Consider the following 11,356-nt stretch of genomic DNA (forward strand, 5'->3'; position numbering starts at 1 on the left):
CCGCGGCCTGGGCTGGCCTGGCCCTGGCCCCGCCTCCTCCGGCGCGGCTGAGGTCTTGGCTCCGCCATGTCGGAGCAGGGGAACCGCGGGGCGGTGCCGTGGGACGCGCCCTGCTCCGGCCCCGTTTAAAGCGCAGCGGGATGGGGCCGCCCAGCACCGCCCAGCACCACCGGCAGGTGAGCGGGGCCTGGGGCGGGCAGCGGGAGGCAGCGGCACCCAGTCTGGTTGCGGCGAGGGGGACCCGCACCCCGGCGGCAGGACCCTCCTCTTCCCCTTCCCCTTCCCCTCCAGCCTTCCCATGGCCGAGCCTTGTCCCGTCCGCCGCCCTGTTGACAGTGCGGCAGACCCAGCCGCGGGCTACCCCGTAGGGCTGTCAGCCTGGTACCCCGGCCCCGCGCCATGTGAAGCGCACCTCCTGCAGCCGAGGTCAGCTCGGGTGGGGGAGCTGAGCCTGGGAGGATGCCGATCTCAACAGTGCGTGTGTAAGAGCGGTGAAAGTGCCCTACAGCGAAGTAAAGGGGGACCACCATCACATAAACGCAACAGGCACATCTGCGCTGATCAGCATCAGGGTGCTGAGCATAGATCTTTGAGCATAGATCGAGGTGCTGAGCATAGGTCGGAGTGCTGATCATAGATCTTTGAGCATAGATCGGGGTGCTGAGCATAGATCTTTGAGCATAGATCGGAGTGCTGAGCATAGATCTTTGAGGATAGATCTTTGAGCATAGATCGGGGTGCTGAGCATAGATCTTTGAGCATAGATCGGGGTGCTGAGCATAGATCTTTGAGCATAGATCGGGGTGCTGAGCATAGATCTTTGAGCACAGATCGGAGTGCTGAGCATAGATCTTTGAGCATAGATCGGGGTGCTGATCACAGATCTTTGAGCACAGATAGGAGTGCTGATCATAGATCTTTGAGCACAGATCGGGGTGCTGATCATAGATCTTTGAGCATAGATCGGGGTGCTGAGCATAGATCTTTGAGCACAGATCGGGGTGCTGATCATAGATCTTTGAGCATAGATCGGGGTGCTGAGCACAGAACTTTGAGCATAGATCGGAGTGCTGAGCATAGATCTTTGAGCATAGATCGGGGTGATGATCATAGATTCTTGCTCTGAGCGCTGCAGTGTAGCAGAGACAGGAACAGGAGCACTGAGCCAGTGGGGCTCAAGGGGGTTTCAGAATGTGTTATTTTGCAGCTGGTTTTGTTGTTTAGAAAATGCTTTGTAACTGCAAGCTTCTGCCAGCAAATCTGCGATGCATCTGATGGGAAGGAAATGCTCCAACTGCTGCCTGTAGGCAAAATTCAAGCGGGACCTTTCTCCGGTCATTATGGCTTCAGATAGTGAGATAAGGCCCTTTCCTCAACTAAAGTGTTACCCTATAGAGACATTCATACCTCTTCGCTTGTGATGGGAATCTTAAATCTCAAGTGGGAGAACAGCAATCCTGTGATTTGCCTTTACTGCCATGGCACGCCTGTGGGAAGGGAAATATTGGGAGTTGACTGTGTGTGGTTTTGCACCACTATCTCGATCTCCAACATAGCTTTGGGATAATGCTCCCAGATTAGTGCCACGTGGATGGCAGGCAAAGTCCTGTGAGAGAGCATGGTCAGGGCTGTTAGTGTGCACCCCCCATTGCTCTTGCTTCACTTCTCAATGGGTCTGTGGTGCTGATTTTTACTGTGACCTGCTATGACTTAAGATTCCCTGTTCCTCTTGGCAGCAGAAGCCCTGCACTCCCTTCTCATATCTCCTGCCAGCAGAAGTCCCCAGGTGATAAAAATAGACTTTCTCCTGTAGCCTTTTGCTTGCTTGGGAACTCGGTGTAAACAGTAAAGATGAGTTCAAAGACCTTGGATGACCTAAACCCGCAGAGCTTATATGATAAGGACAAAGTGTACATTAGCTTGTGCAACCAAAAGCAGGCTCCAGTGTTAAATAATGCTCAGCAACATGCCGCTTCCCAGTGGCAGTTTTAGGTTTTGGCAGGTACAGAAACAAGTAATACAGATGCAAATTTTATGGTAGCTTTTTTTCTAGTATTCACTACCTCATTTTAAAGGCATAGGATAAAACACTTGGGGAACTAAGTGGAGCCAGGGAGAAGGGGATGGTGGCTGCTGACCTTGTTTCCAAGCAGCCACAAAGAGGAACATAAACAGTGTACTTGGTAAAGGAAAGAACTACGTGCAGTGGTATTGTCTGTGGAGATGGTATGTCTTGCAGAAGAAGGACAATGGTTAGAAATGCAACTGTGATGCCAGCAAAGACAAAACAAAGGATGGTATTTGTGGGGATGGCCTGATCAGATGGGTTTTTCCAGGGGGTCTTTCTGACATAGGAATAGTTTGTGCATTCTTGTGTACCTTCCCCATTAGCACTTGCTTTCCTAGCTACACTGTAAAGCAGCACTGCGTTTTGGGAACAAATAGTGGAAACTGGAGATGGACACAGTCCAAGAACCAGCTGGTGTAGAAAGAAACAGGTATCTGCTGGCATGTCCAGCCCAAGGCTGCAAGATCAAAGAGGCTGCCACCTGATGCACATGAGAAGCGTGGCCTGAGTTAATGAGAATCGTGCACTCAGGTCAAAAGTGATATTGACCTGACTTCTGAGAGCCAAATTTGACCCAGCAAGCACAGATCTACATCAAAGTGGCACAAAACCCTCTGCAATTATGTTTTTACCAGCTCCCCCCCCTACAGCTTACAGTGAAGGCTTGCAAAAGGGATTCCTTGGTGATGATTAACATCTGACCTTGGCATAAGCTTCCTTTTCATTATCTGCTGCCCGCACTGGCCATAACTGCTCCTTGCTCTCTGTCCTGCCTTGTACCCACTGTGTTCCTTCTGTGACCCTCCTCCAGAGAGCTCACCATGGTCAACGAGACCCAGCATAGCTGCAGTGCCAGCTCCAGCTCCAAGTCTGATGGAGGCAGCAGCAGTGGGAGCGAGAGCTCCAAGGACAGCTCGCGCTGCTCCACCCCTGTCCTCGATGCTGACCGGCATGAGCGGCTGCGGGAGAAGATGCGTCGACGCCAGGAAGCTGGAGACAAGTGGTTCTCCCTGGAATTCTTCCCTCCACGCACAGCCAATGCTGCTGTCAATCTCATCTCCAGGTGAGGGCTGCAGGGTGGGAGAAAGGAGAGATGAAGTGTCTGGTGGAGGGTTGGGAAATAGCTAATGAGGCAGGCTCTGCCCCATGCTCTGTCTCCCCTTCCAGGTGACGAAGCAGGTAATGGGGCTGTGCTTTCCTGCTGAGGAAGGTAATGGACACCAGGTAATTTGTCTTCCTTGGAGGCCCCTGCAGAGTTAAGTGTCTTGGTGGGATTACTGAGGGGGCCAGGCTGTTTTCCCTCTCCCATGCTCTGTGAATGTGGAGCAACCCCACTGTCATGCTCAGGCTGAAGCAGAGTGCTGGGGGATAATGGAGCAGAAAAGTACCTGTTAAGAGCAGAAAATATTCCTTGATGGGCAGCATGCCAGAGTCTGTAGAACAGATACCACTGGCTTTCAGGATCATCCAGCCACTGTGGTTTGTGCCTCTGTGTTACAGTTTTAGCCTCTGAATAGGTGTCCCCATCTACATGCTAAATGAAAGGTGACAGCTCTCAGCAGAGCTAAAGGTCATCCTGGAGCACAGCGGGGACCCCCAGGAGCCACCATGCAGTCACCAAGGGCAAAAGAGGCTTTTCCACAACTCTGTAACTGCTGTATACCAGTGCCAGTTTTACTTTAAACAGAAAGGCCTGTTCCAATCCAGAGGAGGAGAGAGGCGAGTTAGGGGAGCCTCTGTCTCTTCTATTAAGCACACTTCGGAACACAACAGAGATCTGGTCCATCTTTTCTTATCTGTGGCCTCTACAGTTAAAGCTGAGAACAGGGGGTTGCAGCACAATCTCCCATCTCAAAAGGAATGAGATTTGCACTGCTGGCTATAAGAAGACATACCAGTCTAATAGAACATGCTGGGAGGAAGTTTATTGTACAGAGAACACTTAAGTTGCCTCCTTAAGGACATTGATAAAACCTTAAAGGATGACTTCCCTTATTTACACTGGCCACTTGCTAAGCTCTTAGTTCAACTTTTATCTTAGTCTCTCCTGCTGCTGTCATCCAAGCTCCCTCTGCCTGTTGCTAGCATTCCAACACTGAGCAAGATATCCCAGGCATAGAGAGGGGAGTTGGCTGCCTGGTAGGTTAATGCAGCTCTGAAATCCACAGGTTTGACCGCATGGGAGCAGGTGGTCCACTCTTCATTGATGTGACCTGGCACCCTGCAGGGGATCCGGGATCTGACAAGGAAACCTCTTCCATGATTATTGCCAACACTGCAGTCAACTATTGTGGCCTGGAGACCATCCTGCACATGACATGCTGCAATCAAACTAGGGATGATATCACAGGGCATCTGCAGAAGGCCAAGAGGCTTGGGTTGAAGAACATCATGGCGTTGCGTGGAGGTGAATCCTTTTATCATACTTTTCCTGAAGCTGCATTGCTGTTGCATTCAATTTCAGGGTAAAAATGAAGAAATAAGATTTAGAGGCTCCTTCCACTGTGGGAATTAAATGTTGAGACTGCATTTCACCTGATCCCTTTGTTGGCAGTCCCTCCAGCTCAAGGGTAGACGAAAGCAGTCCATGGGTAAAACTGCAAGCGTGGGGGTTTCATCTCTTTGCCCTCCTTTCAGCAGGAGGATTTATGGAACTAGCAGATATGAGTCCTGCAAATAGTTGGAGAGCTGTGGATTTGTTCTCTTTTCAGATCCTGCCGGTGAGGAGTGGGAGGAAGAAGTAGATGGTTTCAACCATGCTGTTGACCTGGTTAAGCACATTCGCAATGAATTTGATGATTACTTTGACATCTGTGTGGCAGGTAAATGTCCTTCACTGCAGAGTGTGGGGTAGGGTCTGAGACAGGGACACCAGCTCAGCAGTCCCTCTCTGGAACTGGGCTGGGACAGCACAATCAGATTGGCAGCATTGATTTCTAATGTATTGTCTCTACCGCCAGGGTTTCACTACTTCTTTCTTCCCCTTTCCCCCCAAAGGCTACCCCAAAGGTCATCCTGAAGCAGAGAGCTATGAGGCAGACTTGAGGCACCTGAAGGAGAAAGTCTTTGCTGGGGCAGACTTCATCATTACACAGCTTTTCTTCCGATCAGAAACCTTTCTCAAGTTCATGAAGGACTGTCAAGCCATTGGCATCACCTGCCCCATTATTCCTGGCATCTTCCCCATACAGGTGAAATCCAGTAGTTTTGGTTTGGGGAGGGAATAAAGATCCAGATGAGGTATTTGTGGTTCAGGACCTGAGAGAGGTCTATAAATACCCTCCCCAAAATTTCAGGGAAGTGAGAGTGCCAAGTGTGATACATCTGTAGGAGGTTTGCCAAATTAAACTCTTAGGCATGTAATAACAAGTGAAAAAGGTTTTCTGTGCCCATATGGCAAAAAAAGGATACAAAAGACAGTGGTCTGCCAGTCCTGAGGTGTTAGTCATCACTGTGAGCATGCTGGGCTCAGGCAAATAGGAAGAAACCACTTGAAGGGACATGACCAGGACTGCATTACCATCCTAGAGATGGGGCCTGGGAGTAGAATCCAGGAGCTCCAGTTCTAAATCTCCTGCCACAAAATAGAGATCAAGTCTCTGTGTTACTGAGATGTCAGAAAAGGGCCTTTGGAAAATGAAAATCCCCTGCATCCTCACCCAGGGTTACCACTCTCTGCGCCAGCTGGTGAAGCTCTCCAAGCTAGAAGTGCCTCAAGAGATCAAAGATGTGATTGAACCCATCAAGGACAACGATGCAGCTATCCGGAACTATGGGGTGGAGCTGGCAGTGTCCATGTGCCGGGAGCTGTTGGATAGTGGCATGGTGCATGGGCTCCATTTCTACACCCTCAATCGAGAAGTGGCTACTACCGAAGTCCTGAAGCGCCTGGGCATATGGAAGGAGGACCCCAGGTGAGCAGAACATGCTGGCTTCTATTAGTTCCTCTTCCACATACATCCGTCCCATCTGCTAAAGGCTCAAGCAATGGATGGGTTAGCACCTCTCCTCTGCTGCTTTTGGGGGTTTTAAGTACCTTTCTGCATTTAGAAGTTCACACTTCCTGCAGGTCTGACAAAAGCTGGGAGGAATAAAGGGGACAGCTAAAGCAGGAATTTAATTCAGTCAAGCAGCTTTAAAGTAGCCCATTCTGGAACTATAACCACCTACACTCCTGCCACTTGGAAGAAAGATGGTTTTGAGATCACAACCCTTCTTATAGAATGGGTGCTATGTAAGCTCCCACTCTAATTTTTTAGAGTTCTCAGCAGCTGAGAAAGGGAATGTGGACTTCTCTCTGAGCCCACAGCCTTTAGCATAGACAAGAGAAAGCAAAAGGAAAACAGATTGCTGTTTTTTCTTGTTAAAGTCAGCTTCACACAGTCCTTTTCCCTTACCTCATCCAATGGCAGGTGTCAGTCCTGTACTTACCCATTTAATAGACACCTACTGAGCATCCTGTGAGGGAACAGAGCGGGGAAAAGATTTTCCCTAAAGGAAGAAGGGTTTTGTGTGCTACTTACTGGCAAACAGAACTTTTCTCAGCTACTGTTACTTGCAAAGCCCTCCAGGGAAAAGGGTTCCAGCCTCAAGGGGAAAGTCTATCAGAGGAACTGTGTTAACATCTGCTCTTCCCCTGCAGGCGGCCGCTGCCCTGGGCAGTGAGTGCTCACCCCAAGAGAAGAGTTGAAGATGTTCGGCCGATCTTCTGGGCCTCCAGGCCAAAGAGTTACATCTACCGAACTCAAGAGTGGGATGACTTCCCCAATGGCCGATGGTAAGCTCTTAGCCTGCAATGGCAGGGAGATGGAGGTGTGGTACAAAAGACTGCTCCACAGTCTGTCTCTATTAGTGGGTGTCCTGGGCACACTTTGGGCTTGACAAAACAGGTGGCTTCTTAAAGTGGTCCCCAGTTGCTTGGATTTGAATGAGGTGAGGAATGGCATTGAGATGTCTTGTGGTCTCTTAAGTGGATTTTGTCGGGTACTTCTCTTCCTGGGTGGCTGTGTTCCTGCATCACCAAATCCTGTTAATCCTGTGTTTGCTTCCCTTACAGGGGTAACTCCTCCTCCCCAGCCTTTGGGGAACTGAAGGACTATTACCTCTTTTACCTGAAGAGCAAGTCTCCTCGGGAGGAGCTCCTGAAGATGTGGGGAGAAGAGCTGACTGGTGAGGAAAGCGTCTTTGAGGTGTTCACATGTTACATCAGTGGAGAACCCAACAAGAATGGGCACAAGGTGAGCGATGGTCAATGTGGCACAGACAATAGCACATGTTTCCTCATGCTCCCGGTACCCCATTGTTCTTCTAAGCAAGAATTGGCACTTCCCTATCCAAAAGGACTTGCTGAGGAAATAGTGGCTGAAGGGAATTCAGCAGCCAGACCTAGGGCTCAACATAAAAGCTTCTATAGCATGACAAGATCAGTACTGATAGAATTCAGCAGTCATTTAGAGTTGCCTCTGGAACCAAAGCTGGGAATTCTCTCCTGAAGCAGGTGTGTGAGACCATTAGGGCACTTCTGAGTTCCTTCAGTATCCAGATGGTAACCAAAGGGTTGTTATATCCATTCTGAGCCATCCTTTCTCCCATGGTAGGTTACGTGTATGCCATGGAATGATGACCCTCTTGCTACAGAAACCAACCTTCTGAAGGAGCAGCTGGAGAAGGTTAACAGACGAGGAATCCTCACCATCAACTCCCAGCCAAACATCAATGGGAAACCGTCCACAGACCCCATTGTCGGCTGGGGGCCCAGTGGGGGCTATGTTTTCCAAAAGGTACTAGGGGCTAGGCAGCAAAGAGTTATGACCCAGTTTGGTCTGTGTTAGGTAGGCTTTCACCCACATAATCCTTCTGCCTACTCCTTGTCTTAATACCTTCTTACTGAGATGAGGCAAAGCTCCTTTGGTGTCTCAAGGGACAGATTATGTCAGCTGTATGGCTTACCTCATAGTTGTTTTTCCCACCTCAAAACCTCTGTTGAACATTTACAGAGGTTCTTGGTTTTACTCTGAACAAGTAATTACTGTTCAGAGAGGGGTGATGAAGTTCTAGGTACAAGCAGATGCCTGCCCACCAATGTCGAACCACAACAACTTTCCTTGGCTTACAAGCAGCCTTGTCTGCCGAGCCTGCCTCCACTGTCATGCATTTTCAGGCGCTGGAGCCCTGCCACTAATGGCTGCGATAGGAATCTCCCATCAAGGTAAATGCCAGGCAAGTGGCTCATACTAGAAAACAAAGCAGCCCTGTTCGAAAGGGATCCAAACCGCTAAAGCCATGAGACCAGCAGATGGCAAATGCAGTTATGTTTTCAAAGGGAAAAATTCCCCCGAGGTGAGGGGAAATCCATCATCTCGAACAATAGCCAGGAAATGGGGGGAGGGGAAATGGTTGCTGGGAGCAGCCAAGCACAGAGCAGCAGTAGATGGAGCAAGTACAGAATTAGGCTTTATAAGTACACAGGGAGAATTGGGAACAAAAGATGAAGACAGGGAATGGTGGGGTGCTTGGGAGAGCCCAGCTGAGACCTGGCTTCTGCTCCCACCAGACTGGGCTGCTTCGGCAGGACACTGCTGTTCACAGGGTCCCATGTAGAATGGAGGCCTCTCCCAAGCACTCTGTCTGGCACAGACTGTTTCAGTAGTTGTGCTTACACTGGCTGGAGCCTATTCCAGCCTGCCTGCTCATGGGGGTGCAGAATGGGAAGCTTGTAGCTTCCTGAGCTCACTGCTTCTGGGTTGCTACTTTTGCTCTCACCATTTATCTCCCCTGCCCTTTGCTCAAGCCTCCTCTGTAGTACATGGTTCTGGGAATGGACAGATAAATTTTAGGCTGCCTGGTTTCCATGCAGCCCAGACTTTGTAACTGTCCTCTTGGTTGCCTGTATTTGTCTCAGCCCTGCCATGAATTAAGGCTCTTATTCCCTTTCCCCTTCCCTCCATGTAGGCATACCTGGAGTTCTTCACCTCCAGTGAGATCGTCACAGCATTGCTCAAGGTGCTGAAGAAGTATGAGTTGCGAGTGAACTACCACATTGTCAATGTCAAGGTGGGCTGTTGTTCACAGGACACTTCCTTTTACCACCCTGGGAGAGAGACAGAGATTCACGTATCACTATGAACAAAGTGGGACAAGAAGGCTGATGAAGGGAAGGGAAAGTGAAGCAAGTCAGCTGTGATGTGCAGCGGCTGCCTGATCTCTTACCAAGGAAAGGATAAACGCACTTGTTCCATCTCAATTTCTCCTCCAGCAGTTGCTTCAGAAAGGTTTTCCTTCTTTTGGCAGGGCCAGAATATCACCAATGCTCCAGACCTGCAACCCAATGCTGTCACCTGGGGCATCTTCCCAGGCAGGGAGATCATCCAGCCCACTGTAGTGGACCCTGTAAGCTTCCTCTCCTGGAAGGTGAGTCCTCCCTCCTGCTGGGAACATTGCCGTGGTGCCCTGGGAAGTTCAGAGTGTCTGGTTTGGTTTTAGCCTGTGATACTTCTCAGAGCTGACCACTGTTGTGATGCTGCTTTTCCTGTTTCCTCGATGTAAGGAGAACTTTGCTCCAGCCAAGAGCTCTTCACAGATACCAAGTTCTCTGTAAAGAGAGGCTCTGGCAATAGCTCTCCCCTCTTACACGCACAGGGGCAGCATTGAGCCATCTTACTGCAAACGCGTCCCTCTTTCAGCCCTGGGCGCTTCCCACTGCCTGGAAAGCAGGAGGCTCCCTGCTCCTGGAAACAAGCCACAGGCTAGCCAGTCATGAGTGACACTGCTTGTTCTAAATGAAGTGATATGAAGATGCAGCTTTAACACGTGCATTACACCACTGCCAACATATAATATTTGGTTTTACTCTTGGCAGGATGAGGCCTTTGCACTGTGGATCGAGCAGTGGGCCAAGCTCTATGAAGAGGAGTCACCCTCTCGCATGATCATTCAGTACATTCATGACAACTACTACTTGGTCAACCTGGTGGACAATGACTTCCCACTCGAAAACTGCCTCTGGCAGGTTGTGGATGATACTTTTGAGTTGTTGAACTCTCAGACTCGGCAGTGAAAATTCCTATTCCAGTCCCTTACTTCCTCCTTCCGTCCAGCTGACCATGGGGAGAGCTGAAGCAGCTCCTGTGCTGATGCAGGAGCACGCACTCCTAAACCCAGTGACCAGGCTAGTTCTGATCCATCCACACTACATGCACTTCTGTCCCCAACACAAAGGCTCCCTGACCCCTTATTACTGAACAATAGCCAGAACTACCCCAGTCTCTGAGCTGAGGCTCTAGCCTGAGCTTGAAGGCCAGCTCTGCAGAATGAAGAGGTGCTCCTCACAGCTATGCTGATTACACGATAACTCCTATGCATTAATGTGATAAAACTCAGTGAGATTCTGGTAACTTTTTCATGTCAGAAATGCTGCCTTGGGGGCAGAAACACTCCTGTCAGCAGTGCCTATGCAACAAAGCTATCTCAGTAGTTACCAGCTGTCAAAAGCAGCTCAAATTTCTTTTACAGTGCACTCCTAGGATGTATTCCTTCATAACTGATTATATCAGGCTCTTCTGCACTCACTCCAGAAGCAGGTTCAAATTTTCTCCTCTCTTTTTTCCTTTTATTGTATTTCCTGTTTTCTTTTTACTGGAAAAATGTACATTTCACTTCTGGATGAGGCTGAGCAGGAATCACACTATTTCTTAGATTAAGTACAATAAAATACACAAATATAAATGTCTCTTTTACTAAGTCATACTCTTCTAAATAGCAAAGACTCTTGTTTGCAAACTAACCAGCCTGACACAAGGGAAAATTTGAAGAAAACCAGTTTATGGGGCAGTTCTGCCTTCACTTTCAACAAATTCTGTAAGCAGAGTATGGACAAAGCTCCCTCGTGAAGCAGAGAAAGCTTAAATACTATAATTTACCAACAGCAACCAGCTACAACCTTTGGCTTGGTTCTGCAAGGTCACAGGAGCTGTGGTGGTCCTTTTCCAGTGCCTGTAGGGAAAGACAGTCTATCCTTCCTGACCTAATGACTCAACAGCCTTAGGCCCCACAGCATTGCAGTTAGGGTTTAGGGGAGCCATGGAGGGAGCCTGCTTTGTGTACTTAACAACCCTGCAAAGCTACCACAGGCTAGGAAAACAAGGCCTAGGGGCAGCTCCCAGTGGGATTTTGAGATCCCTACCATGCTGTGAGCATCTCTTTCAAACAAGCAAGGAAGAAAAGCCTTTTCCAGATTCTTCAGACCCTCTCGTTACAGCTGTCTGAGACCAGGCTCATATATCCAGGGTA

At 49.3% G+C, this 11,356-nt stretch overlaps 1 protein-coding gene across 2 annotated transcripts; it reads left to right on the forward strand.

The window, feature by feature from the left end:
• Positions 1–39: 39 nt before the first annotated feature.
• MTHFR (methylenetetrahydrofolate reductase) lies at positions 40–10,792 on the forward strand. 2 transcript variants are annotated; one of them, XM_057430813.1, is made up of 12 exons: positions 40–176; positions 2,880–3,131; positions 4,237–4,475; positions 4,780–4,890; positions 5,066–5,259; positions 5,732–5,982; positions 6,711–6,845; positions 7,125–7,305; positions 7,666–7,848; positions 9,020–9,121; positions 9,359–9,478; positions 9,927–10,792. In XM_057430813.1, exons 2-12 carry the CDS (start codon positions 2,890–2,892, stop codon positions 10,122–10,124), a joined length of 1,956 nt encoding a protein of 651 aa, XP_057286796.1. In that variant the 5' UTR covers positions 40–176; positions 2,880–2,889; the 3' UTR covers positions 10,125–10,792. The 2 variants fall into 2 exon arrangements, with proteins under 2 accessions (XP_057286796.1, XP_057286798.1); XM_057430815.1 differs by lacking the exon at positions 40–176 and adding an exon at positions 3,236–3,292 and having other exon boundaries at positions 2,994–3,131.
• Positions 10,793–11,356: the final 564 nt, after the last annotated feature.

The sequence above is a fragment of the Pezoporus wallicus genome, unplaced genomic scaffold (genome assembly GCF_028554395.1).
Source record: "Pezoporus wallicus isolate ANWC-B61680 ecotype Strahan unplaced genomic scaffold, APGP_CSIRO_Pwel_v1 contig_11693, whole genome shotgun sequence".
NCBI lineage: Eukaryota > Metazoa > Chordata > Aves > Psittaciformes > Psittacidae > Pezoporus > Pezoporus wallicus.